The sequence below is a fragment of the Prionailurus viverrinus genome, chromosome B2, assembly GCF_022837055.1.
Source record: "Prionailurus viverrinus isolate Anna chromosome B2, UM_Priviv_1.0, whole genome shotgun sequence".
NCBI lineage: Eukaryota > Metazoa > Chordata > Mammalia > Carnivora > Felidae > Prionailurus > Prionailurus viverrinus.
Genome location: NC_062565.1, coordinates 124,095,091 through 124,122,158, shown reverse-complemented (window position 1 = coordinate 124,122,158; position 27,068 = coordinate 124,095,091). Strand labels below are relative to the sequence as shown.

Genomic DNA, 27,068 nt, shown 5'->3' with positions numbered 1-27,068 from the left:
TGGCTCGGAGCCTGGAGCCTGTTTCCGATTCTGTGTCTCCCTCTCTCTCTGCCCCTCCCCCGTTCATGCTCTGTCTCTCTCTGTCCCAAAAATAAAAAAAAATAATAAATAAATAAATAAATAAATAAATAAATAAAAATAAACATTAAAAAATTTTTAAAGTCTTATGCAAATTGAGTTTTATTCACATACTATATCTACTATTAAAATAAAATCTATTAGCCTGTCATGAATGGATCTCACTATCAACATAATTGTTAATCATGCCTAAAGACCTCTCATGTCCTACTGCAACCAGAACTAATCCAAGGGAGCAAGCTGTCCTTATAACTCTTCTTTGCGGAAAGGTCAAACCTCACCATAGCAAGAAATATCTATTTCCATTGACCAAAGATAAATCATTAAAATTCCACAATTAACAAATATTATAAATGATACAGGTAAATAAATCACTATCAACCCTCCCCCCAAAACTGATAAATATCCATTTCTGGAAATAAAGGCAGACAGTCAAGATGTTAAGAAAGATGATTACATGGCTTAATTTACTCTGATAAAAAATGGTTCAGAAACTTGCAGACCATGTCATAACAAGGAATATTTTGTGTCCCGGTATGACAGAGATGGGGGGATACCAGAACGTGACCTCCTTTTTCATGCTTTGATTCCCCCGTGACAGTGACCGAGAAAATTAAGTTACGTTAATTGGAATGAACAATCCATTTTTTTTATTCCAGGTTATTTCTTAAAAATTTTTAAAGTAGGTCTTAGAAATCTTGAGAATTCTGTCAATTGTTTATTTTCACTTAAGGATGAACACCTGAACATGTCTCAGTCGGTTGTGTCCAACTTCAGTTCAGGGCATGATCTCACGGTTCATGAGTTTGAGCCCCACGTCAGGCTCTGTGCTGAGCCTGCTTCGCATTCTGTGTCTCCCTCTCTCTCTGCCCCTCCCCTGTTTGCACCCTGTGTGTGTGTCTCTCCCTCTAAAATAAATAAGCATTAAAAAAAACTTAAAAATAAATTTAAAAATAAAGATGAACAGAAATCAGTGTTGTTGAAGATAAAGATTTGTATAGATTAAACACAGAGACATGTGCCTAGACTATAATATCTAGTATAACTTGTGTTTTATATCTCCAAACTCAGGTTGCCACAAACCAAATACTGTAGTTTCTTATCAGTTAGTTCCGTGAAGTCACGATTTGGTAATATTTTCCATCTGTGATATTATAACACACGGTCTATTTTAATTTTAGTTCTTACAAGATGCTAACCACTCTTCACATGTATGTGTCATATAAACATATAGAACTGTAGGTTTTAGATCTGAAAAGACCCTTTGAAACTTTTTATGTTAAAAGTGTTCCTCACTTCCGAAAGGTTGAAAAGTACTATATTTCCTGGTACTGCCTCTCCATGTTCTCTGTTTCATCCTCCAAAATCTGATTAAAAATCAGAACCTATTGATAGCACAGAGCAGTACGAAATCACTGATAATTATTCACGGCCTATAATCTCCAGGGAAAAAAAGCCAATACCAGTTGAAACACAGTGGTTCCAAAGAGTTAAAAGGTTAGAAATCAAAGACGACATTGAGTAGGCTGTGTTTTTTGAGATCCTCTCTACTCCTACCAGACTCAAACCCACACAGTAATCAGCTGATAGGGCTTCTCTTTGAGTATTTAACTTTCTTCTTAAAAATAAAACAGATATTTTAAAAAATGATCAGGGTTAAAAGTAGGAGCCATTGTGCATATATGTGTATATAGCATATGCACATACACCCAAACACATACTCAACCACCTATATTTTGGTTACTCTGCTGCACGGTTAAAGAGCTTATTTTGGCTTAGAAACTGGGTTCTATGACAAAATTTGACTCTGAAGAATTTTTTTTTCTTTTCATTTGGTTTGTGGAGTTATAATATGTTGCATAGTCCTAATCTTAACCAATGATTACCCTCAGGATAAAGCTAATTTCCTTCTCCAAATTAGTCCCAGCAAATTTACACAAGAATTATGAGACTTTAGCTAAGAATTGACCAGTCTTTGGTGAGTAGGCTAAATTTCATTTCCTAAGGTTGGATTGAAGGGTCAAAATTTGTTACTCTCCAAGTTCCATGACTAAAATGTGTATTTCTAATAAGATATGTTGTTTATAAAATCTGATTGTTTATTACCCAGGACTTTGTGATCTCTTCAATATCTTATTTTATTGAATTTTTAAAATTTGTTTATTTATTTTGAGAGAGCGAGAGAGTGCGTACAAACAGGGTCAGTGCAGAGCCCAGCGCGAAGCTCAATCTCACGAAATGTGAGGTCACAACCTGAGTCGAAATCAAGAGTCAGACGCTTAACTTACTGAGCCACCCAGGAGCCTCTCCAATATTTTAAATTAATATTTCGATTCTTACCTGTTACCAGTGATCTTTTAAATTTATTTTAATTCCAGGATCATCCTCTTTTTATTTGTCCTATGGAAGACTATCCTTTTATAAGAAACTACCCTCCACTTGCCTTTCGTCCTTTTCGAACTTGTTGGGAGTGATTCAATTCTTTTTAATTTCTCTACAAAGAACTTCTACAAGGGAATCCTCTAGCATAGTTTTCTTAGAGCACAGTTATGTGAAAATTTCAGCATTTAATTAAATGCATTGTCTTCTTTCACTGCTTTATTTTCTAATTATGGCTTTATTCCATACTTTAGCAAAGCTGCCCCTAACGCCAACCTCCAAAACTCGAACCTGTCAGGGCCATCCATCCTAAGTTTTCTTTCTGTATCTAACAAATGAATTGTTTCAGTTATCTGCTGGTACACAACAAATCACCCCAAAATTCAGTAGTTTAAAACAATCAGTTTATTATTTCTCACAAATCTGAAGGTTAACTGGTTCTTCTGCTGGTCTTATTTGGAGTCTCTCATGCAGCTTCAGTCTACGGCAGATGGGGCTAGAACGTCCGTGGTGGCTTCCTTCTGGCCCCCTGGTTGGAAAGGTGGGCCCAGCTGGGACCACTGAATGCTTCCCTCTTTGTGTGGCCTCGTCACGTGATTTCTCCAACAGAGTAGCCCAGCTTTTTACATGGCAGCTCAGGACGTTCCAAAGGGCAAAGGTAGAAGCTGCCAGACCTTCTTAAGCCTCAGTCCTGGACTTATTTCCGTCACGTTCTGTTGGTTGAAGTGAGCCATGGGGTCATCTCAGGTTTGGGAGGAAATACACAGGACACGAGCCCCAGAAGGTGTGGCTTGTGGGGGCCATGTCTGAAGACCATCTACTACAGGGACTTTGTTTTCTTTTTTCTCCATTAAGACCTCAGCTCTTCTCTCCTCTTGCAGTTCCCTGCGTCTCTGGTGGTTTACCTAAGCCTACGAATATCACCTTCTTTTCCATAAACATGAGGAATATCCTACAGTGGAGTCCGCCAGAGGGTCTACAAGAAGCTGAACTTACTTACACTGTGCAGTATTTCATGTAAGTTAGTTCTTTTCCTTTTTGATAGTTTATACACATAAGACTCAGACACCTATTAATTGTGCAAAGATAAACCGTCTGTTGTATTAAGTAAGCATTTGGAAAAAAGAAAAGTTTTAGATATTTCATACTAAATTCTCTTGGGACGTTCTGCTAGATTAAATTAGGTAAACACTTCTTTGGGGCGCCTGGGTGGCTCAGTCGGTTGAGCGTCTGACTTCGGCTCAGGTCATGATCTCGCGGTCCGTGAGTTCGAGCCCCGCGTCGGGCTCTGTGCTGACAGCTCAGAGCCTGGAGCCCGCTTCGGATTCTGCATTTCCCTCTCTCGCTGCCCCTCCCCCGCTCATGCTCTGTCTCTCTATCTGTGAAAAATTAATAAACATTAAAAAAAATTTTTTTAATAAAGAAAAACACTTCTTTGTGGAGACAGAAGCATTGGGTGCTCAGGTGAGGGAAAATTACTTAAATGGAGGAAAGAAGTTGGTCAAAATGTTATTCTGCAGCTGAGCAAACAAGGAAACCCATCGTCTCTGAAATGTCTAAACTTACGGTTACTAACAGACAATTTTAAGTGAAACTGAGTACAGAATTCTGTGCCACTAGCTCTTCCTATTAAAAATAGTAGTGCAACGGACATTTTCACATCGTATCCCTCCCTCAAAAGTCATTGAAAGCGAGAAAGAATGCAAAACAGATAGACTATGCCCATCTTCAAAGAAACAGAGGAAATGGCCAACCCAAGCCATAAACTATGAAGGATATAAGCCAAATACTGAAGGAATAAGTGAAATCTGAAGGAAAACAACCACAGACACTGACAGTGTCTAATCTTCTTGAACTTCAACAGTAGAAAATAATTTTATACAAGAATCAATGTCATAGTACTAAGAGGCTTACGTAACAGTCTTAGGATGTGGAATCTAAGGATTTCCACCACCAGAAATTGAGGAAGTGTCCCCATGAGCCCCAGTTAGTGCCACAGAATGTCAGAGACAGAGGAGCTGAAAGGGATTCAAATGACATATCCACTGTGTAGGCCCAGTCACCCTAGTGAGGTGGGTGCAGGAGGGAGGGGAGGTGACGATGGCTGGGAGGCAGCATAGGGGGACCGTGACTTACTGATGTGCCATGGGGCACATCAGCCTCCTGTAATTCCAAAACTTGAGGGTGAGCAGGCTCTCCAGCAAAGGGAATGATCTGATTTAGAGAACAGGTGTCTGACTTCCCACACTCCTATACCCATTCACTTAATATTCAGTCAATAGCTGGCCCTGTTCAAAGAGTAATAGTCCCACAGAACCTGGCACAGCATTTCTCCATAATTATTGGCAAAGGAGAAAGACAAAAAGAAGGAAGAGGAGGAAGAGGAAGAGGAGAGGGAGACAGAGAGGGAGAGGGGGAGGGAGATGACAACAGTGAAAAGATCCTGAAAAGCTTTCTTATGGAAAAAGGAGAAAAATTCAGACAAATAAGTGTTCATAGTTTGAATCATACATAACATGATCTCTAATGGTAAGTCAGAAAGGAAGGAAGGAAGGAAGATAGAGAAAGGGAAGGAGGGAGGGAAGAAGGAAGGAAGGAAGAGAGGGAGGGAGGAAGGAAGGAGGATAGAGAAAGGGAGGGAGGGAGGAAAAAGGAAGGAAGGGGAGGGAAGGGAAAGGAAGGGAAGGGAAGGGAAGGGAAGGGAGAAGGGAAAGGAGGAAGGAAAAAGCAAACAAAGAAGAGATTCTAAAACAAAAGGAAGATTTTTTTTAAGGCAAGTGGGCAGAACTTAGGGAAAAGATGGAGAATAAAAATGTTACAGAGATGAAAAACCTATAGCTGATAGTAATAATTGAAAAGTGATAATTACTGTCTGGAATTACACATCATAAATGCATGCTCTGTCTAGGAAAAGGTAATAAAAGCATTGGAAGACATATCCTGGTGAGGTTATTGAACTTTAAGAAAATGAAGTACTTTATGATGATCATAGCAAGGGCAGGACACAAGTGGGACGGAACAGGGGGAGTGGGGTGATTTCTGTCTGGCAAAACTCAACAGAAGACAGCGATACATCTTCTAAGGGAGAAATAGATGTGATCTGGGATTCTTGTCAAGTTCACCAGATGTATTTTCAAGCAAGTGAGAGTGTACTCCCTTGAGACCTTCTTGAGGGGGAGGAAACCACTCACTAAAGATGATATCTGTCCGACAGAGATAAAGATGAACCTGGATGAAGAATTTAGTACTGACAACATTATTTGTCACTGTGAAAAGAGTGGTAAACACACCAAAACCATCTGAGTGAAGAGCTAAGAGTAAACAGTGATGGGAAATGTGCTTATGGAACTTTAGGAGGTAGGGGAAAACTTTAAATGTACAGACTTTCATAGCAGGAAGCCATTAAATGTGATCTAAACTGAAAATATTTCATCATCTTAATAACTAAACTCCCAACATTTTTCATAAACTATTTTCTTATTTTAAAATATCTTTTAGGAACTAGTGTCTCTTGTGATGATGAAACACATGAACCACAGCAATTCCTTTACCTTCGCTTCAATTTTTTTCTATTCAAGTTCAAATCAAGTTAAATTTACAGCTTTGATTAAAATGATATGTGTGGTATAATCTAGTTATTGCCTCTAGTTATGTGCAGTCATATAATCATTCCCGTGTGTATAGAGAAGCGTGAGACGTCCAGAATCAGGTATGCCAACTGCTTTTGGCCTGATAGGTTTTAGGGTGATTTCTTTCTCTCTCTTGATTATATTTTTCTGATTGAGTTAAAAAATACCACATTTGAAAAGAAAGAAATCCATTTTTGTCTTTGAAAAAAAAAATTCTGGCCACTAAAGGCGGTGAAATATTTCAGCTGCTATTCACAACGACCTCGTTTATCCAGAATCTCACTTTCATGTTCAAGGAGTTTCTCTGGAAGCTGGTGTTTTAGCAAAGAAGACATCATCCTGCAAAGAGAAATGGCTCTTGACTATGCCCTGGCCTCCTTTTCTATTAGGTGGAGCAAAGATCTTGCTCTGTCCTTTACATGTTCCTTTGATTCAGAAAAGGATAACGAGAAAAGAGGCAGAGTCATCACTGCTCTGGGAGAGCAAATAGTTTAGATGGTACAACTTCCAGAAGTGAGTATTTTAAAAGAAACTTGCCATGTTAGAGGCCTTACATGCCTGTGCACGTGTGAGATGACAGGAATACAGAGTAGCATATGTCACCGACAAGGCTCCCAAGCGCAGCAGCACGGTCAACAGTCCGTGGTTTGTAGCTAGCCTATGAACCTACCCAGGTATCCTTGGGCAAGTTACATATTATGCTTTTTACCCTTTGGAGTGAAGCTTGTTTCCAAGTAAAAGATGAAATTTTAACAAAAGTTTAAATTATATCTGCCAAAAGAATTTAATGCCGAAAAAATATCGTGTAGTTCTAAAAGCACGAGCTTTGGCATTAGGGAAGAGTGGTTCAAATCCCAGATACGCCTGTTATTAGTCATATGAATTTGTCTCCATGGGCCTCAGTTTCCTCATCTGTACAAGAGGGTGAAAATAATGGCACCTACCTGCTAGGGTCATTAGGATAATTAAATGAGATAAAGCATGCAAATCCTAAGCATGGGTCCCAGCACTTAATAAGCACTTACTGCCATTACTAGAAACCAGTCAGAGACCACTGAGGGCTCCAGAGGACTTTCTGCCCTGCATAAACATCATTACTGGAGTACTCATTGAATAGTTGAGGTCTATCAGTTTGTAAGACTTACAAAGCATACTGTCCAGAATCTGGGAAAGAATATTTTCTCCTCCACCCACCTCTGTCATGGGAAGTTGCCCTGCCCTTGGCAGAATAAGGAAGTTTGAGGAGATAGCATCAAATCAGTGATGGCAGTATTTTTCAAACCACACATAAGTCAAGACTTGTTGATGGACCATGAAATCAATTTTGAGGGATATAACTAGCATTTTTTTTAATAGAAGGGACTGGAATGGCGTGAACAGGATTGGAGTGGAAAATAACGGAATTCATGGCATGTAGTCAAGTTTAAATATTATCTTATAAAACCTTTGTTTTTAGTATGTTAAATATATGTGTGTTTATGGGAGCCGTGTCCCAGTGTAAAAATTTTTTTTAATATTTCTTTATTTATTTTCAGAAAGCGAGAGAGAAAGAGTGTGCACCTGCAGGGGAGGGGCAGAGAGAGAGGGAGAGAGAGAATCCCAAGCAGGCTCCGCACTGTCAGCACAGGGCCGGACGCAGGACACAATCCCATGAACTGTCAGATCATGACCTGAGCTGAAATCAAGAGTCAGATGTTTAAGTGACTGAGCCATCCAGGTGCCCCATAAAACAGATTTCTTTTTGTGGCTCACAGCCACAAAAAGTTTTGAAACCCCTTAGGCAATGGTAACCACTTGATGGAGAAGTTGGTCAACAGGATCTTACCTGTATTTCTAGTGCCTTCTGGAATGTATGGTACTTTATGAAACAGGAGACATTTGCTTTCACGAATCTGTTGCCATATTCTGAAAAGAGAGGATACCCTTAAACTTTGTCAACACTTAATAAAGTTGATATTTCCTTGTTCTCAAGACATACTCTTGTCTTGACTTCTGTGATCTCTCTTTCTCCTTCTGCCTCTTTAGCTGCTATTTCCAACGGTACTTTGTATCCAACCTTTAAACCTTGATGAGCCTGGAATTTTATCCTAGGCTTTGCTTTGTCTCCATGAAAATTTCATTCGCGCCTGTGCCTTCAATGAGCAGTTTTGTGCCATTGGTTTCAAAATCACTGCCTCCCACTCCCACCCCTTTGCTGAGCCCCAGGGCCTACTGGGCATCTGCATCTGGATGGCTTTCACATACCTGAAGTTCAACATGGCAGAAACACAACTTGTTACCTTTCCTTCCTCCCATCCGTCCTCCACATTTCCCAAACCCATTCTTTGGCATTGCTTATCTTGGCAAACATGACCACTGTCCCAGACAGAAAAGAAACATCATCCTGAACATCGTTATCTCCCTCATCTCTCACCTGCTCACCTCAATTACCAAGTCTTGGCTCCCAACATTTCTTCCTTTTCTCCTGTCATTTCTTCTGCCACCACTCTCCTTGTCCAAGCCACCTACATCTTCCACCTGGACCACTGCAGTATCCTCTCAGCTGCTCCCCAGGCTGCCACTCCTAACCCACTGCATTCTCCATGCTACACCAGTTAGCTTTCTAGAACCCCAACACACCTGCATTAATCCCTTCATTGCCTCCCATGCAACCCGGTCTCTCACACTGGCTCATCCGGTGTCACTTAATCTCTCTATCCCTCAGTCTCCCCCACCTGAAAAGTTCTAAAAGTATTTCCCCCTCCCTCCTTGCTATGGGTTTTGTGTTTTCAACAAAGGAAAGGAGAAATAATATAAACAGCCTAGTCACTGTCGTCATCATCACTGTAATTACTGTGGCATACACTTCTACCTAGTGAATTTTCCCTAGAACCCTTGATAGCAAGTAGATTTTTAAGTTTTATGAGAATGTCAAGGTAATTTTTCTTCCAAGAAAAAAAATGACTAATTTTTCTTAAAACAACCCATCAAATTGACCTTTGTAGGCATGGCGGACTAAAAACTTACGTGGATAATTACTAGAAGAATTGATCACACAATACGTAGAATTTTTACTGTAGCCCAAGAATAATAATAAAATACATGCTTTCAAAATGTACGATCCACATTATAATTCACAGAAAAGAAAGGTGTTTGCAGAAACTCTGACTCATGTTCCTGACAGCTCATGAAAAAAATTGCCAGCAGCAAATGTGGATTCCTTTTTATCTCAATGACAGGCACATTTGTTGTTCTGCAGAGAAGGCCTTAACTTCCATTCAGTTTTGCATAAGGACTGTTTTTTTTTTCCTCTATTGTAAAGCACAGAGGGCACTTCGTTATTAATTCAGTTTCTTTCTCAGCAGATATGGGCAAAAAAAATGGCTGAATAAATCCGAATGTAGAAATATCAATAGGACCTGCTGTGATCTCTCTGTGGAAACTTCCGATTATGAACATCAATATTATGCCAAAGTTAAGGCCATTTGGGAAACGAATTGTTCCAAATGGGCAGAAACCGGACGATTCTATCCATTCTTAGAGAGTAAGTAACACAATTGTCTATAAACACGTATAATATCAAGTTCATCTGACCGTCGAGTATACAGTCTTAGACTCATGGACAGCCGCGCCTGAGACCAGTGCTCTGCATGGCTCTGTTCTCATTCTGTCCCTCAGCTCCAAGAATGACCAGCCCAAGGGGCTTCATCTCACTGGATCGCAGTTTCATCTATAGAATGAGAAGCTTGGTTGAGTCATCACTAGGATCTCTCCCAGGTCCAAAATTAACACTAGATGCCAATATTATCCAAGTTCAATTTTGTTTGGTTATTTAGTGGGGACTATGAAATTTGAGGAACTGACAGATTTTTTTTTAATTGCTGTGGGTTTATAAACCATGGCATTAAGTCCACAAGATTGATTCAAGGTGCTCTGATTACCAAACTAAGTCTCTTTTTGTTAGACACTTGGTAGTGTGATGATGTAATTTGTAGGTGTAACTCAGAATTAAGGCAGCAGCATCCTGATATTTGCTTTTTAAATTTTCCCATCTCCTATCCTGTGGCTGACTCGGGTGTAGAGGACCCACTCAGAGCTGACATCATGAAATTTATAAGTGTCCCTCGAGTCCTGGGGCGAGAGCCCGTCCTCTGATCAGAAGTCAGCAAACTATGAGGGCAAATGAAGCACTACCACCTCTCCAGTTTTCTACAGACCAAGAGCTTAGAATGATTTTTACATTTATATAAGTAATAATTGCAACAAAGGTCACATGGCTTGTAAAGCCTAAAACATTTCCTGTATGGACCTTTGTGGTAAAAGTTTGGGAATCTTTGTTATAGGTCATTCCAATCACATCTTCAAAGGTCTTTTTTTAAGTTTATTTATTTATTTTGAGAGAGAGGAGAGAGAATGGGTGGGGGAGGGGCAGAGGGAGAGGGAGAGAGAGAATCCCAAGCAGGCTCCCCGCTGTCAGTGCTGAGCCTAATACAGGGCTCTGTCTCACAAATTATGAGATCGTGACCTGAGCCAAAATCAAGACATCAACTGACTGAGCCCCCCAGGTGCTTCTTCAGAGGTCTTTTAATAGTGGTTCATTCCTCCATGTCTGATTTTCACCACTTACAGTTCGTATTAATGCAATTTATCACCAACTTTTCATTTGATGTCATAGGAGTGCCGTAAACACTTTTAATTCTATTTTCCATCTGTTTACCCATGTGACTAGGAACTAAGTAAATACAACACTTGAATGTTCTGTTTTAATATTGTGTCAGGGTGTGTGAAAGGATCGTTTCAAGATGTAGCGTAACTTGGGCCCATCTTAGAGCATTCTGAGGCATCTCAACTAAGAGGTGGGCTGTAGGGCTTTCATCCCCGTAGGATTATATTGTAGTTTTATCCATGGTGATTTCTACCTTTGAACATGATCATTCCCTCTCCCCTCCCCTTTAAGCACAAATTGGCCCGCCAGAAGTTGCTTTATCTACAGATGAGAAATCCATTTCTATTGTTCTGACGGCTCCAGAGAAGTGGAAGAGAAATCCAGAAGAAAGTTCTATTTCCATGCAACAAATTTACTCTAACCTGAAGTACAACGTGTCCGTATATAATGCTAAGTCTAATAGAACGGTAAGCCTGGAATGGGGACATATCATCGGCATTACTTTTTGCAGCTAGTGCTGGAACAGGCAGCCTGACGCATGTGAACCTGAGAAGATACGATATTCAAAAGAGATGCCATACAAGAAGCAGTTGAAGCCAATACGTAGAAAACTCGAGAACTCCCTTCAGGTTTCCCTTACAGAGTCCCTGTTAATGGGATCTGATGTTGCTATTAGATGGAGAACCACTGTCCACGTCACTTTGATGGAGAGCTTTTACTTGCATAACATGTCGGTCACATTCCACGCAGGAAAAAAGATGTCAGCGAGAACATGGGACAAGGCAGATTAAGAAATCCATCCATGTGTTATTATTTAGAATTGTTCCCAGAATGGGTCCATTTCCTGATCATGCTCTGCCGGGCTCAACGAAAGGGATGTTTTAAAACTGTTGCGGAAGAAAAGCTTGTAGTGATTACAAAGGATTTAGGGGTATCTTAGCGTTTTATTTCCTTCTAGAGCTATCTGCCTGGGATGGTGCTGGGATTCTGTGGCACTAACTGCTGTTTGCAATCCTCTGCCCTAGTGGTCCCAGTGTGTGACCAACCGCACGCTGGTGCTCAGCTGGCTGGAGCCAGACACCCTGTACTGCGTGCGTGTGGAGACCTTTGTCCCAGGGCCCCCTCGCCTTGCTCAGCCTTCTGAGAAGCAGTGTGTCCGTACTCAGAAAGGTAAGCTTAAAAAAATCTCAGCTGGTCTGCGAAGGAGATCTGATCAAAGTAGAAGAAGGATGGCAGTTCTAAACAAGATTTTGACAAACCCATGTCTACCAGAAACAAGTTGAGGCAGAGGCAGAAACAACCATCACCAGAAATGCGTGGAGCAGCCTGGAATTGAAACTTGGCCATTGAACTCGGCCAACGTGAAGGGTGTGTTTGCTCCCCCTGGGGAACTGTCAGCACCCGTCCCTTGGTGTCCAATGCCAACAAACCTCTTCCGTGGGAAAATAACAATTGAGAATTTTTACGCACGTCTATTCTTTTTTAATTGTAATCACTTTTGTCAATAGAAGTTCTGTGGTCTTCAACCTCAAATTGCACTGCTAGAAACAAAACGTCATCCTAGAAATACTTGAAGACAGCAGTTGTTGCTCTCCCTCGGGAATGCAGATGACAGGCTCTGCAAGTTGTATTCAGATGTCACTCACTGGCTGCAGGAGGGTCTGGGGGTCAGCAGATCAGCAGTTACTCCCCCGCCATCGCCTCTCTCTTCTTCCTCTTGTCTTCTCCTCCTGTTTTCTGAACTTGCCTGAAGATTCTCATTCCCGTTAGGAGACACAGCGTTCAGAGCATGGTGTTTGTCTACCTGTTCCTCCCCACAGTTGTGAGGAGCTTGAACTCAAAGCCTGAACGTTGAAAATAAACCCTCAAGTTTACCCTCATCGAATGGCTCTTCACCCATTATTCTTCCATTTCCTCCTTCCAAACATGCTGGCCTACGACAAGTGCCACACCTCTTCCCCCAACCCGGTCCCATCGCCAGCTCTGGGATCACAATGGTGACAGGAGCCCCGTTTCCATCCTCCCTCCCACTGCCCGCATTGCAAGATGAAACTGTCCCAAGGAATAAAAAGGGGATTTTGTGAGTACGTATCAAAAGTGAAAGGCTTTATTTTTGAATCTCTATCCTTACCATACCTTCCCCTTTAAAATGAAGGGGGCTCTGCCGTGTGGCCAATAAAACGGAAATGCTAAGCAAGCAAAAGGCAAAACAAAGCAGATTGAAGAGATCATCTTTGTATTTGGAAAAAGCGCTCCGTTTACGAAGAGCTTGATCAGTGGCCAGGAGGTAGGGATGCATTTCCAGTGGAGATCGTTTGAGCACTTGGCAGATTGAGAGCAGCTCCAAGTACAGGTTCAATTAAATCCTTCCCGGGAACAGGTGGAACCACCTGTCTCACTAGTCTGAGAAAGGTCACAAAATAAGGAGGCATCATTTCAGGTTCCGACCTTTCCATGGTATCCCAGCCATACTACCTCTTTGGGGACTGTTCTTTGAAAAATATTTCTGCTCTCCACAGTCCCCCAATCCCTAAAATATAGACACATTTTATTAGTTTTTTTGTGGCAAACATGTGCTGTTACATACTAAGTGCCATCCGTCAATGTCGTCATGGCATTTTTCAATTAGGGCAAGTTCAGTCCCGAGACCAGAGGTGGTATTAAGAGGGCTAGACTGAATTGTAGTCTGATGTAGGGGCAGGTAACGCTTGGCTACCTGAACATCTGCGCTGTGCTGTTGGCACCTTTCTGTGTGGAACCTGAGGACAGATGTGCTCGTCAGGAATTGTTTGGGGTGGAAGAGCCTGCATTTGGACACCTGGTCCTGGACTTTTCCCACTGGCTATTGTCAACCACCCTCATTGTCCATGACACTTCTATTTCCAATCTTTAACTAGGTATTTAACTGGATTGTGACTTTGCTACTTTGTCTCAGGCCTAGGCATCAAGAGTATCCAAACATCTGTATAGATTAGAGAGCTCCTATGACACTCTGATTTTATTAATCAGAACCCATCTCTCTTTCTCTCTCTCATATATATATATATATATATATATGGAGACATTTACTTTAGGGAGTTGGCTCACATGATTGTAGAGGCAGATAAGCTCAAAATATGTTGGGCAATCCAGCAGGCTGGATAGCCAAGAAAGAGTTGATGTTATACTTCTTGTCTGAAGGTAATCTGCTGAAAGAATTCTCTCTTTCTTGAGGTGGTCACTACTTTTTCTATTAAAGCCTTCAACTGATTGGATAAGGCCCACCCACATGATAAAGATTTCATCTTTACATTAATCTGCTTTACTCAAGTCTATTAATTTAAATGCTAATATCACCTAAAAATGCCTTCACAGAAACATCTAGAATATCTCACCAAAGAGCTGGGTACCATGGATTAGCCAACTGGGGACAGAAAAATATCCATCACAACTTCTAGTATTCTACAGGAGTGCAACAAATATAAGTGAGTCACAATAAGCCCTATTCACAACTGTATAGTCTGATTGATGGTGGGCCAGGACTGCTTTCTCAAAAGCTATTCACCAGGTCTTTCCAGTCCCCTATGGACTTTCATCCATCATGAACCGACAGTGCAACAGGACCTGGAAAGGAGTAACTGCCCATCCTCACACACAGCAGCTCAGCCACCTCCCTACACACATCCCAAGCTCCCTACCCAGAAAGTCTAGCCAACCCACTCGAGGATGGTTCTATTAATAACACACAAGGCGATGCCATACATTCCTGTCTTCTGCTGAGTCTATGGAAAAGATTGAGTCCAATGAGTACATGGAAAAGTGGGGCAGCTTAATGGGATCCTATCAAGAGGGTTTTGTGGGTTGGCTTAAAGTGTATGAGTTGTCTGAATGTTAGACACACTTAGCTTCAGATATATAAGACCCAGCATCGATCTCATAGCCAGACATAAAATGTTGGAATGTCGGCTGATGGGGTTGTTAAGGCATCCGTAAGTCCAGATGATTCCCTAAGACCAGCTATTGTCAAAGAGTAAGAATTCTGAAACCCCTTATCACGTTTAGTTCAAGCTTCTCAATTAATAAATAAGACTGAATTCCTAAGTGTAAGTAACCGGCCCAAAGCCTCATGACATTGCCAATGTTTTCCCCCCATACCGCATCACAACTATCTATCCCTCTTCTTTTTTTTACAGATCAAACATCAGCATTGAAGGTTAAAATCATCTTCTGGTATGTTTTGCCCATATCTGTTGCCGTGTTTATTTTTTCTGTGATGGGCTACTCCATGTACAGATATATCCATGTTGGCAAAGAGAAACACCCAGCAAATTTGGTGAGTGCTCAGTGTGACAGGAGTCATTATAACCACTCACTTTCAGCAGAGTAGAAAATGAGGCTCTAGAACAGACACATTCCTTTGATAAGCAGGGTGAGTTTAAAGAGTTAATTAAAAAAGAAACACTTTGGCACTAGGTTAACTCACTAACATAACGAAAGAGAAAGATTCCTCAGCTTTGACAAAGATTTTAGGTTTAATGAGCAGATTAGACCGGGTCTTGAGGTACACAAATAAATTAAGTCACGATCTATGCCCTTCCAGACGCTCAAGTTCAGTTGAGGACTCAAATTTCAAAATGATATGTGAAGGTTAAGATGAAAGCAGGCACTGAGGACTCTGGGGACACAGGCAGGGCACTGAACCCCACATTGGGTCCAGGAGAAGCTTTATGCCCTGCCTTGGTTATGAAAAGGGAGTAAGAGGGCACCTACTGCTGGCAGAGAAACCAGCAGGGACCAAGGTGAGCAGATGTTTGGAAAACCACATGGTCTTGCTGAACCGTACGGTTGCTGATGAGGAGCTACAGAAGCGAAAGTGGAGAGGGGGTGTTAGGGCCAGGGGGCAGGAGAATCGGGATGTTATTCTAAGGGGCTTCAATTTTACATTCTGCTGGCAAGGAGAAATCTCTGTGGGGTTTTGAGTAGGAAGCTTCATGGTCAATATCGGGTTCTAGACCCAACTGGATGGTGGGTCTCAGACAGCTTTGGAGGGAGTAAGACTAGAAACAAGAAGAGCAGCTAGGAGACTGTAGCAGTTGTCCAGGGGAGCCAAGGGGAGAGTCTAAAAGAGGAGGGTGGGATGTAGGGCCAGAGACAGGCATGGAGTGGAAAACATAGGAGGAAAATGGCCAGGACAATCATTCACAGCAAGGAGAGCAAGAAAATAGAAGAAGAAGGAGTAAACCTTATGCTTCTGGACTACGCACTGAAGGGTTCTGAAGGGCTGGGCATATTTCAATGATAAAATGGGTTCTTTGCCTGTTATTAAAATATATGTTCACATATGCACAATGCATCCATGTACGCAATGCAAGCTGTTAGTTTGGCATTTAAACGTTTCTATTATTCTGCCTGCTTTTAGGCTTTAGAGCTAGCTTCCTAATGGCACAGGGAGACCTTTCCTGGGAGGAAAATTCATAAGAGAATTGATCACAAGTGGCTTTCTGGAACCAAAATTTTGTAAAGGAATGAGGCTGAATGTCGTATTTTGTCTTTTTTTTTAAGAGAGAGAGAGTGCGCGCGCTTGCATTCAAGGGAGTCGGGGAAGGGCAGAGGGAGAGAGGTGGGGGGACCTTAAGCAGGCTCCAAGCTCAGTGCAGAGCCCAACATGGGGCTCAATCCCACAACCCTGGGATCATGACCTGAGCCAAAATCAAGAGTTGGATGCTCAACCCACTGAGCCACCCAGGCGCCCCTGAATGTCATATTTTGTAGTGTTGAATGGAATCACTTCATGGGGTGGACAATGAGGATTGTCACATAATTCGTGACTTGCCATCTAAACAGTCACCTTCCACATAGCCCCAGCACAATTTTAATCTCAAACCAGTTTCCCTGACACGATTTAGAGCTTCTCTATCTGCCATAAACAGGCAGATGAATTTCCCTTTTTGGCTTCATTATACTGTGATTAGAGTGGTATCCGGGGAATGAGTAAAACCATCCCTACTCATGTGCGTATTTCTTTTTTTACATGCAGTTTTCATGCCCGCCCACATCTCATGTCCGGAGTATATCCAACACAGGGCTGGTAACCTGGGGAACCATAGCTAACTAAGAAATACGTCATCACCCATAATTAACAAAGCAGTTTCAAAACTAGCTCACTCGGTCCTCACCACTTCTCACGTGGCAGAAATCCAGATTTTACAGAATTAACAGCTGAGACTCAAGAAATTAAATAATTCCCCTGAACTCCCTCACCCTGATCCTTGGGTCGGATAAACACTCACCCAGGGAACCACTTTCCACTTCCAATGCCTTTTTCGTGTCTTGGGTCTCTTGCCTCCATGAATGAGGCTTTCTGTTTATTCCAAGAATAACTTTCACTTCCATGAGTGGGTAAGAATAGGTCTTTAAAACTATCTGATGACAGTATAAGTTCTACTTAACAGCTGTTTTTCATGTCTTTCTCAAGTGAAAAGGTGAAAACCATTCTCTTCTCTCTTTATAGATTTTGATTTATGGAAATGAATTTGACAAAAGATTCTTTGTACCTGCTGAAAAAATTGTGATTAATTTTATCACCCTCAATATTTTGGAGGATTCTAAAATTTCTCATAAGGATATGAGACACGTAGTGGAAAAAAGCGACGACGGGTCGGACGGGGATGAGCCCAGCGGGGACCAGCGGCCGCGTCAGGCGGAAATGGAGGTGAAACACTTAGGGTATGCTTCACATCTGGTGGACATTTCCTGTGACTCTGGGGAAAGCACCCAGGGCACTTCCCTAACCCAGCAAGGGTCACCAGGCAGAGCAATACCCACCGAGAAGGCAGTTGAATACGAATATGATGTCAGAGCTGCAGACGTTTGTGTGGGGCCTGGCGGCCCTGAGCTCAATTTGCAGGAGAAGGTGTCCCTACAAGGAACGTTCTTTGAGCAACAGGCTGCTTTGGCAGACGTGAGCCCCCAGGCACCACTGTATTCGTATGCCCCTCAGCTCCGACACCTGGATCAGTTGCTGCAGGAGCACGTGGGCACAGAAGAGGAGCGAGAGGAAGAGCCGTCGACCACACTGGTGGATTGGGACCCTCGGACCGGCAGGCTGTGCATACCGTCCTTCCCTGGCTTTGAACATGGCTCAGAGGGAGGCAAGCAGCCTGAGTCCAAGGAGCTCGTGGAGGAGGGCCTTTTGTCTAGACTGTATGAGGAGCAGGCTCCAGACAAGCCGTCGGAAGACAACGAAACCGACCTCCTGAAATTTATGGAGGAATGGGGACTCTATGTGCAGATGGAAGACTGACACCCAAACTTCCCTTTGCCACACCCCTACTGTTACAAGGCACATGGGTGCAAACGTATAAGGGACTGAAAAATAAAGTATGCGGGCTAAAAGAAATGTGACTCAGATTTGTCAGTGAGAAGTACTTATTTCTTCTCTGCTCTCACAGGACTGGTTTCATCCTGCCTCATAAGGGAGTTGGGTCATGCATGGGGGTCTCTTATAGTGATGGGGGGGCCGGTATCTGGAATGCAGTGGCCGGCTCATTTTTTGTGTGCATTCAAAAATGTTTGCCAAATCGGATAAAGAATTCCTGCAGGTGAGTGTGCTATGTATGGCCTCTCTGTTTATTATTGTGTAACAAGCCTACTTCGGCAATTATTTTTCCGGGCACTTGACAAGCATATAGCACTGTAGAAAAATATCTCATGAAGACCATTCATTTTATAAATATGACTCTTCTTTTAGAATTTGGATTATTGTCAGAGCGAGGAAGTACTGAAAACATACAAATACCACTAAGTTGGTGGTCAGTTGGTCACATTTAAGGACACCAACCCCCTATTCAGTCGTAATAATCTGAGTTCAGAGTGAGCAAATCAGGCACAGACCTTGAAATTACACGCTTTTGGCTACTTTAAGTGGCCATATTCATATTTTGTGAGAACTCCTGGAGAGTAAGGATAAATTGTTATGATTTTGTAGTCAGAAAATGTCCTCTCAGTAACTTAATAGGCACTTTTTAGTAGGGGACTAACCTGAAAGAAAATGCCACCTTTTGTGATAGAATTTCTAGAAATGTGCCTTTTCTCTTTTTCTTTTTTATTCTTTTTCTTTCTTTTTTTTTTTTAATCAGGTTTCACATCTAGTGCAGAGCCCAGCGCAGGGCTTGAACTCATGACCCTGAGATTACGACCTGAGTTGAGGTCAAGAGTTGAGCACTTAACCAATTAAGTCACCCAGGTGCCCTTGGAAATGTGCCCTTAAAAAGATATTTACGTAGTCTATAAATTGAAACATGTTTAGCAGCTGAAACACTACGTTACTATTATAATATGAAATATTCTATTTGAATGAGCAATGCCTCAAAGGTTCCTTGGAATATGTATGAATGACTATCCCCTATCTACATAATTTTAAAATCAATAAACAAACAAGGATATACAAAAGAAAGAAGTTAAATAAATATGTAAAGGAGAACGTATTAAAATTTGACACAATTTACTGTAAGAAAAATAAAATATACTATAAAACACTACCAACCTAGTTAATTTCCAGTAACCAGTTTCCTCTCCTTTACCATTCACCTAGAAAATTAAACTCTGCAGCCAATGCATTAAAATATGACAGAATCTATGAAGTTGAACCATATAAAATTATAGACATTTGACAGTTTTTGACCTGAGGAACAGCAATATCATATTATTTTACCTTAATAAATATTTGTTTTAATCATGAACTCCTAATCCACTGATGCTCTCACAGGAAAACAGGTATCATCCATATTTGCCTATTTATATTTTTGGCACAGGCAGACAACCCTGGGAGGAGAGGTGAGTTCTGGAGTCGTGGTCTTTTGAGATTGCCCACAAATCCAAACAGTTTCTGAGCTCATGATTTAATTTAGACCATAATCCTATTAACTAGAGTGTCCTGTTCCTCTCAACCCCTGTAGACATGATTCTGCTGGTTTTGAAGACCAAATTTCTAACACTAACTGTAAAAGAGTTTCAGGAGTAGGAAAGAATGAGTCGTTATTAAAAGCAGAAAAAGAACAAAGTGATTGATGATGGCTTGGCTTATTGGTTTTATTCACAGAAGATTTATTTGAGTACCTGCTGTGTCCTACAGTGTCCTCGTCTATGAAATCAGGATAACAACTCCCTTAGGGCTGTTTTGAGATGAAAAGAGGGGACCATAGAAGCACCTAGAACAGTGTCTGGTGTGTAGGGAGCACTGTGTACTTACTGTTAACTGCCAGAGCGTGTGCTCGGCTCCAGAAAGGCCATTTAGACATGACTATTTCAACTCCAAGGCAAAGTTTGCCTCACCCTGTTTTTCTTACCTAAAAGCACAATCATTAACTTGCTCCCTCTTTTATGCCTTCAGAGTGAAATCGTCAGTGGTTTTATAAAAGGGAATCTAATTCTGAGTAGCGTTTACATCATCTCTTGCCATCCTAAGCGTGTCAGAAGTAGTGAGCATTTTAAAAATTGTGTTGCTTCTACCTCTTCCACATTGGGTAAGTTTTCCTCGTGAAAACAACTAGAGGCTCTATTTCCGCACGCCATAAATTCTAAATTGGGTGAATGAAAATACACCTGCTACAAAGTGAGTGAAATCTAGAGCCACATCATGTGTATGGGAAGGAAGGACGTGAAGAGGGACACTTACCCCTCAGCTGACAACATGGGAAAGATCTGGTGCTCCCGGGCTGAGCTCAACTCAAGGAAATTAATGCAGAGAAAAACGAGTTGTACGGCCCAGAGCGCAAGTCTGTCCAGCATGGTAAATCTAATGAGAACATTGAAGAAAGAGCTCCATCAGCGTGAATCAGTACACCCAGATCACAAATCAAATTCTTTCTGGCCCACACATTACCACCCTCCTGTCTGGAGATGAATTTTTGCAGAAGAATTCTTGGAAGAACTGTTTTTCTCTATTTTCTTTGTGGTTCCCTTCATGAAATCTTCCATAAATCTTCTAGCTTTATGTCTTTTTTTTTTCTTTTTTTCCAAAGACCTTGCTCCAAAGCATGTGCCCGTAATTTTTTTACCAAAGAGTGCCATGGTGAAAGGTATTTTAATGGTAGTTCTTATTTTTCACTATAGAAGATAAATACACATATTCAGTGTGCAGTCACTAGAAATAAAGGGGAGAAGGATAAAAGTTACCTATGATCTACCATCCCGGGTCTAACTGCTGTAAACACATTAAGGTAGAGAAATGACGCTCACCTGGGAATGATTTCACCCCCCAGGGGACATTTGGCAATGGCTGGAGACATTTTTGATCCTCAGGACTCAGGGGGAAGGTGCTGTTAATGTCAGGGGCAGGGGAGAAGCCGGGAATACTGCTAACTTTCCTCCCATGCACAGGGGAGTCCCCTGGAGCAGAGAGTTCTCTTGTACAGAATGTCAATAGTGCCTAGGTTGATGAATCTTGGTGTAGAATTTTCCAGATACTCTCCATGTTTATAGGTATATGCTTTTCCCAAAAAGAGGGATCATATTGAACTCTTTTATAACTTGCTCTTTTCACTCAAAAAATATAACAATCTTATTTTAACTATGCTTGGATTACCTTTATGAAGCATCAGTCTTAATCAAACTAGAAACTGTTGAAATGGCAGATTGTGAACTCTTTTTTCTAAATTTAACGCTTTAAAATTGTTTTACTCAAACAGCAACCAAAAATTGGAGTTGTTAAGAGCAAAGTGCCGTGAGTCCTTTAGAGATAACTGAACCTTTCCAAAATGTCATTTCCTGAAAATCACTACCTCTGCAGAGCGGCTGGTTGATTATTAGGTGGTCATTTATCTGCCCTTTGAGGTATTGGCCTCCTCTGCGCTTGGCTCCTACCACTCTCCTCCTGAAGTCTTCAGGACCTTCGGTGAAAGTGGTTGAAGACAACCTTGCTTGCACTATTAAGCCTGGATAAACACGCATGTTTCTCACTGATATTTCTCCAGTCTCCTTTACCTGTAGAAGCTGCGAGATTTCTTTCTTGCTTTGCTAGTTTTAGCCTGCAACAGATTTTCCAGTTGATTTTCCTTTCTGAATGCCAGTAAAGATGCCAGGTTAAGGTTCATATTGCTACATCCGAGGCTTCAGAAAGAGGTGAGGGCTGTTGTGTTATGTTGTCTTTGTGCAGGTAGAGGGAGGCTCCTTCTGTCCTCAGGAATGACTGTCCGTGTTTCTATCTAAGACCTGTCTCTGACTCTTTGCTAAATTTGGAAGCAAATGAGGTATTTTCTCCCTTACTTCCTCAGCAGATTTCTTTTGAATTCTCAAGCTGTTATTCTCTGGATTAGGTGGTACTTGGAGGATTCCCACCAACTCAGAAGACGTACATATGGCTCATGTTTATGTTTTCATACGCAGGCCATTGAGATAATGAACATTGATGGGAATAAATACCATCCACCATTTGCCTGCCACTGAAACTGATATCTGTGGGACATATAAATTAGCCACTGGTCTTCAAAGCCTCATACAGTGAAGATAGTTTACATAGTAATCTTTCTTTTCGTGAAGTACATTCTTCCCCATTCTGAAATTGATTCAAAATGCAGATACTTCAGAATATTAGATGTTGTGGCGGTGGGGGGGGGGGGGGGGTGGGGGAGCAGGGGGAGAGAAACAATGGGAATTTTAATCCCAACCCCCAAAAGGGAGGCATGGGGTCTTTATTAAATTCGTTGACTTTGTGCTTCTAAAAGAATTTACTAACAAAATTGACTAACAATTGACTCATCTTACTAACAATTTGACTAACAAAGATACACGTGAACAAATGAAAACAAAAACAAAACAAAACCCTAGAATTTTTCAAATTACCTGAGTGATTGATTAGCACAAGGATCAGGATGTTGTACTGACTAGGATAGACTCTGTAGCTAAGAAGCTCGGTCCAAAGTCCAGCCCTGTCTCTTCTCAGGCTTCTCAGGCAGGTTACTTAACCTCTTTGGACCAAATTCCCTCATCTGTGAAATGGGGATAATAATTATACCTACCACATAGGGTTGTGGAAGGTTTAAATAAATCAATACATTGAAAGTGCTTGGAACAGTGCCTGACGCAAAAATAAGTGCTTGATAAATGTCAGCAATGGACAGAGCGCCAGAAGACGTATGCAAAAATTTGCATAGAAGTATTATTCATTGAAGAAAAAAAAAAGAAACCTTGAAGAAACACTAATATTTATCATCAGGAGAAAGCAATGAAAATGAATCAAGTATACCTATGCATGAAACATGAATGATTCTCACAAACGTGTTGAACAAAAACAGTGATTCCTAGGGGCGCCTGGGTGGCTCAGTTGGTTAAGCGTCTGACTTCGGCTCAGGTCATGATCTCGCGGTCGGTGGGTTCGAGCCCCGCGTCGGGCTCTGTGCTGACAGTTCAGAGCCTGGAGCCTGTTTCAGATTCTGTGTCTCCCTCTCTCTCTGACCCTCCCCTGTTCATGCTCTCTCTCTGTCTCAAAAATAAATAAATGTTAAAAAAAAAATTAAAAAAAAAAACAGTGATTCCTAGAAGACTATACAGAGGATAAATCCATCTACATAAAGTCCCAAAACTTACAAAATTAAACACTATTCATATATATGTGGTAAAAAGTATATAAAGAAAGGCAAAGACGGGGTGAGCCTGGCTGGCTCAGCAGGGAAAGCCTGCGACTCTTGATCTCAGGGAGGGGAGTTCAAACCCCAGGTTGGGGTAGGGCTTAAAAAAAAGAAAGGAAGGAAGGAAGGGAGGATGGAAGGAAGAAAGGAAAGAAAAGAAAAGAAAAGAAAAGCAAGGCAAGGAAATGATTAACGTGGAAGTGCAGGACCACAGTTCCCCCGCAGACTGGGGGTGCACATGGGGCTCACAGAGCTTTGGTGGAATTGGTTCAATGTTCTCTTTTTTTTTTTTTAATTTTTTTTTTTAACGTTTATTTATTTTTGAGACAGAGAGAGACAGAGCATGAACAGGGGAGGGGCAGAGAGAGAGGGAGGCACAGAATCAGAAGCAGGCTCCAGGCTCTGAGCCATCAGCCCAGAGCCCGACGCGGGGCTCGAACTCACGGACCGTGAGATCGTGACCTGAGCCGAAGTCGGACGCTTAACCGACTGAGCCACCCAGGTGCCCCAATGTTCTCTTTAAACATGGGAAGAAACTGGGTATTTCTTTGGTTATTCTCCTTTAAACTGAGTATATATGTTCCACAAACACTAATGTATGAATATTTTGTTTAAAAAAAAAAAACAATAACAGAGCCCCAGCGTTCCTGAATTTTGTGCATTCTCATGGGTTCCATAATCAGTGTCAGCTTTGTGCCATTGGTCCAGGCATTTGGAAGCTGAGAGCTGTTAGACGTCCTCCCTTGGAAGTCAGAAACAAGTACACGTACGGTCATATTCTGTTTACCAAGCTTCTCAGTATCCAACGTTTTGATTATGTCCAAAATCTGAAACCAGAAATTAACCGTTCGTTAATTGGGTGTGCACAGTGAAGGGCATGCGTGGAAAACCTTGGCTTTGCTGAGAACTGCCATTATTCAAAGAGCGAATACCAGAGCCCTGGCAGAAAAATGAGGACACCAGCCTCACACAAACCTTAGAAATCCAAGCGCCTTCTCCTACTCACTGGGAATCATGAGTTAATAAGTAATAAAATCTCGGACAGGCAGGCAGTCAAGCAGTCACTCTGACAAAAATCACATAGTGTAAACAATTCCCTTCCTTCTGTAGCAGCTAATAGTTGATCTCTGTTAACTGATTTTAGCATGCAAGAAAGAAGGTTAGGATTTTTAAATGCTCTGCCCTTACACTTGAGCTAACTCCTCCTTTCTGTAATAAGCTTACCTTGGTTACAAATGTTTAGTGATCATTAGCAAATAGAGTGTGTTTGCTTTTCCTAAGTCCCATATTTCCTGCCAGCTTGTTGCCACCAGCTTCCAAAGTGATAGATTTGTGAAGTTACAGACTGTTTGTTGTTGTTTTCCCGTAATCTTCAAACCCAGTGCAGGGCTTGAACTCTCCACCCTGAGGTCATGAGTCAGAGGCTCAACAACACCTATAAGTGGAACACCTTTAATTCAGGCATAATGATAAACTTTAAACATTTAACTTTACTCCCCCCCAAAATTTAACAGAAGTACAATAAAGACATTTGTTGATCTTTCTTCTTAGAAACCTCCATCGTTTAAACCCTCAAAATTCTGGAACATATGTTCATTCTGAGCATCGTGTTTTAACAAAGTCTTTAACCAACAGAAAACATCTCAAAGAGGGTCTAGTAGGCAGGACATAAGGGGAAGGGTGGGGGGAATCCAGAATTTAGTGAAGCCTAGATTGCTGCCATATGCAAAGGACCTCCTATGAATGAGGACATTAGACATGCATTTGTGGCTTCAGAGAATGGAATTAAAACACCTGTCTGGGAGTTGCTACAAGTTAGAACTCAGTTCACTGCTTTCCATAATTAATGGGCAGCTCTTAATTCTTGACCAGATGAAGCACTAAGTTCCCTGTTACAGGAAACGTTCCAACACAGGCTCGTTGCTGCTAAGACTTCTGCAGAGGGAATTCCTCCGTGGAACTAAGGGTTTGGAAGAGATGGTCTCTAAGGTCTCTTCCACCTTCCAAATATCTACTATGAAAAAACAATATTTAGAATCATCTTTATTTGCTCCATTTCTTTTCTCCTTTTTCTTCCAAGTAGTTCACTAGCTAGTAACTCATTCTTTTCCAAAAATCGCCATACACGTGCCTTTTTTGTGTAGCTAAGGGGAACCAAGCTTTCCTTCAATGTGATACATAGGAGCTTAGAAATTCTCAGCCAGACAGACGGTTCTGAGCCTTCACTTTTCCCCCAAATTAGGTTGAGCCTAGAAATGTCATCTTTTTTTTAATTTTCCCTTTTCACTGCTCTCCTGCTTAGCAAGCCTCTTTCATTATTTTTTTTTTCTTAGGTTTTTGGGTTGTCAGAAGATTATTGTACACAAACAAGGCTTAGAAGGCAACTTGTTTCTGTAAATCTCTTTCTGACTTCTGGACGAGGACTAGATATTACTAGGACAAATATATATCCGTGAAGTACAAATAAGTGATCAAGAAAGAGCAATTCACATTTTGAAGACATTGTCTATATGACCCTTCAATCTGAATAAATAGTATCTGTTCTCATCCCAGTTATCCAGAAAACCCCAAGGCCATTAACATTGGAATGGAGTTTCTGTGCTGGAAATATCACAGTGAGCCGTGAAGTATAATTCAGCCTGTATTTCATGTCTTACTGCACTCGACATCTCAGATATGCCTAAATCTAAAAATTGTATTACATTTGACCCTTGAACAACACAGGTCTGAACTGTATGAGTCCACTTAGATTCGTATTTTTTTCAGTAAATAGAGTACAGTAGTGTAAATGTATTTTCCTTGTGATATTAATAACATTTTCTTTCCTCTAGCTTACTTTGTTGTAAGAATACAGTATACAACGCATAGAACATTCAAAATACGTGTTCATCAACTGCTTATGTTATTGGTAAGGCTTCTAATCAATGGTAGGCTATTAGCAGTTACATTTTGGGAGGATCAAAAGTTGTACTTGGATTTTCGACTGTGCAGGGAGCTGGTGCCCCTAACACTTGGGTTGTTCAAGGGTTAACTGCATTGTGCTTTTCCAACAGATAGAAGAAATGAACACGGAATGAGAGGCGGGAGGGAAGGGCACATCTGCAAATACCCAGCACCTTGCACAGGGAGCAGCACTTAGCTCAAATTTGTGATGAACAAATGCTTTGAGAAACATAAACGGAGATACAGGCATTTAAGTGCGTGCTGTACTTACTTGGGAAAGAAATGTGAATAACTAAAACTATTCTCGGGGGCCCCTCGGGGGCTCAGTCAGTTGAGTGTCCGACTCTTGATTTCAGCTCAGGTCATGATCTCATGGGTTTGTGGACTGAGCCCTCAGTGGACTCCATGCTGATGGTGTGGAGACTGCTTGGGATTCTCTCTCCTGCTCTCTCTCTCTCTGCCCTTTCCCACAGGCACATGCTCTCTCTCTTTCTCTTTCTTGCTCTGTCACTCTCTCTCGAAATAAACAAACTTAAAAATAAATAATGAAATAAAAAACTTAAAAAATTAAATAAATAAAATAAAAATATTCTCATATGTTATATATTACTTGACTTCTAGAATACAAACTCCATGAAGGCAGGGATTTTTTTAATGCTAGGATATTTATTTATTTATTTATTTAATTTTTACTGATATGTTTCCAGCACCTACAACAGTGTATATCATATAATAGTTGCTCAATAAATATTTCCTGATGGGACATATGAATCTTAAGAATTATATGAA

General features: G+C 41.3%; 1 protein-coding gene across 1 annotated transcript in view; it reads left to right on the top strand.

The window, feature by feature from the left end:
* The window catches only part of IL20RA (interleukin 20 receptor subunit alpha), a 36,073-nt gene extending 17,975 nt beyond the window's left edge, over window positions 1-18,098 (top strand). Inside the window, exons 2-7 of the mRNA XM_047859678.1 lie at window positions 3,339-3,474; window positions 9,431-9,609; window positions 11,023-11,198; window positions 11,757-11,901; window positions 14,904-15,043; window positions 17,222-18,098. Of these exons, the coding sequence (XP_047715634.1) occupies window positions 3,339-3,474; window positions 9,431-9,609; window positions 11,023-11,198; window positions 11,757-11,901; window positions 14,904-15,043; window positions 17,222-18,013 (1,568 nt within the window). The 3' untranslated portion in view covers window positions 18,014-18,098. The remainder of the gene's footprint in view (window positions 1-3,338; window positions 3,475-9,430; window positions 9,610-11,022; window positions 11,199-11,756; window positions 11,902-14,903; window positions 15,044-17,221) is intronic.
* The last annotated feature ends 8,970 nt before the right edge of the window (window positions 18,099-27,068 follow it).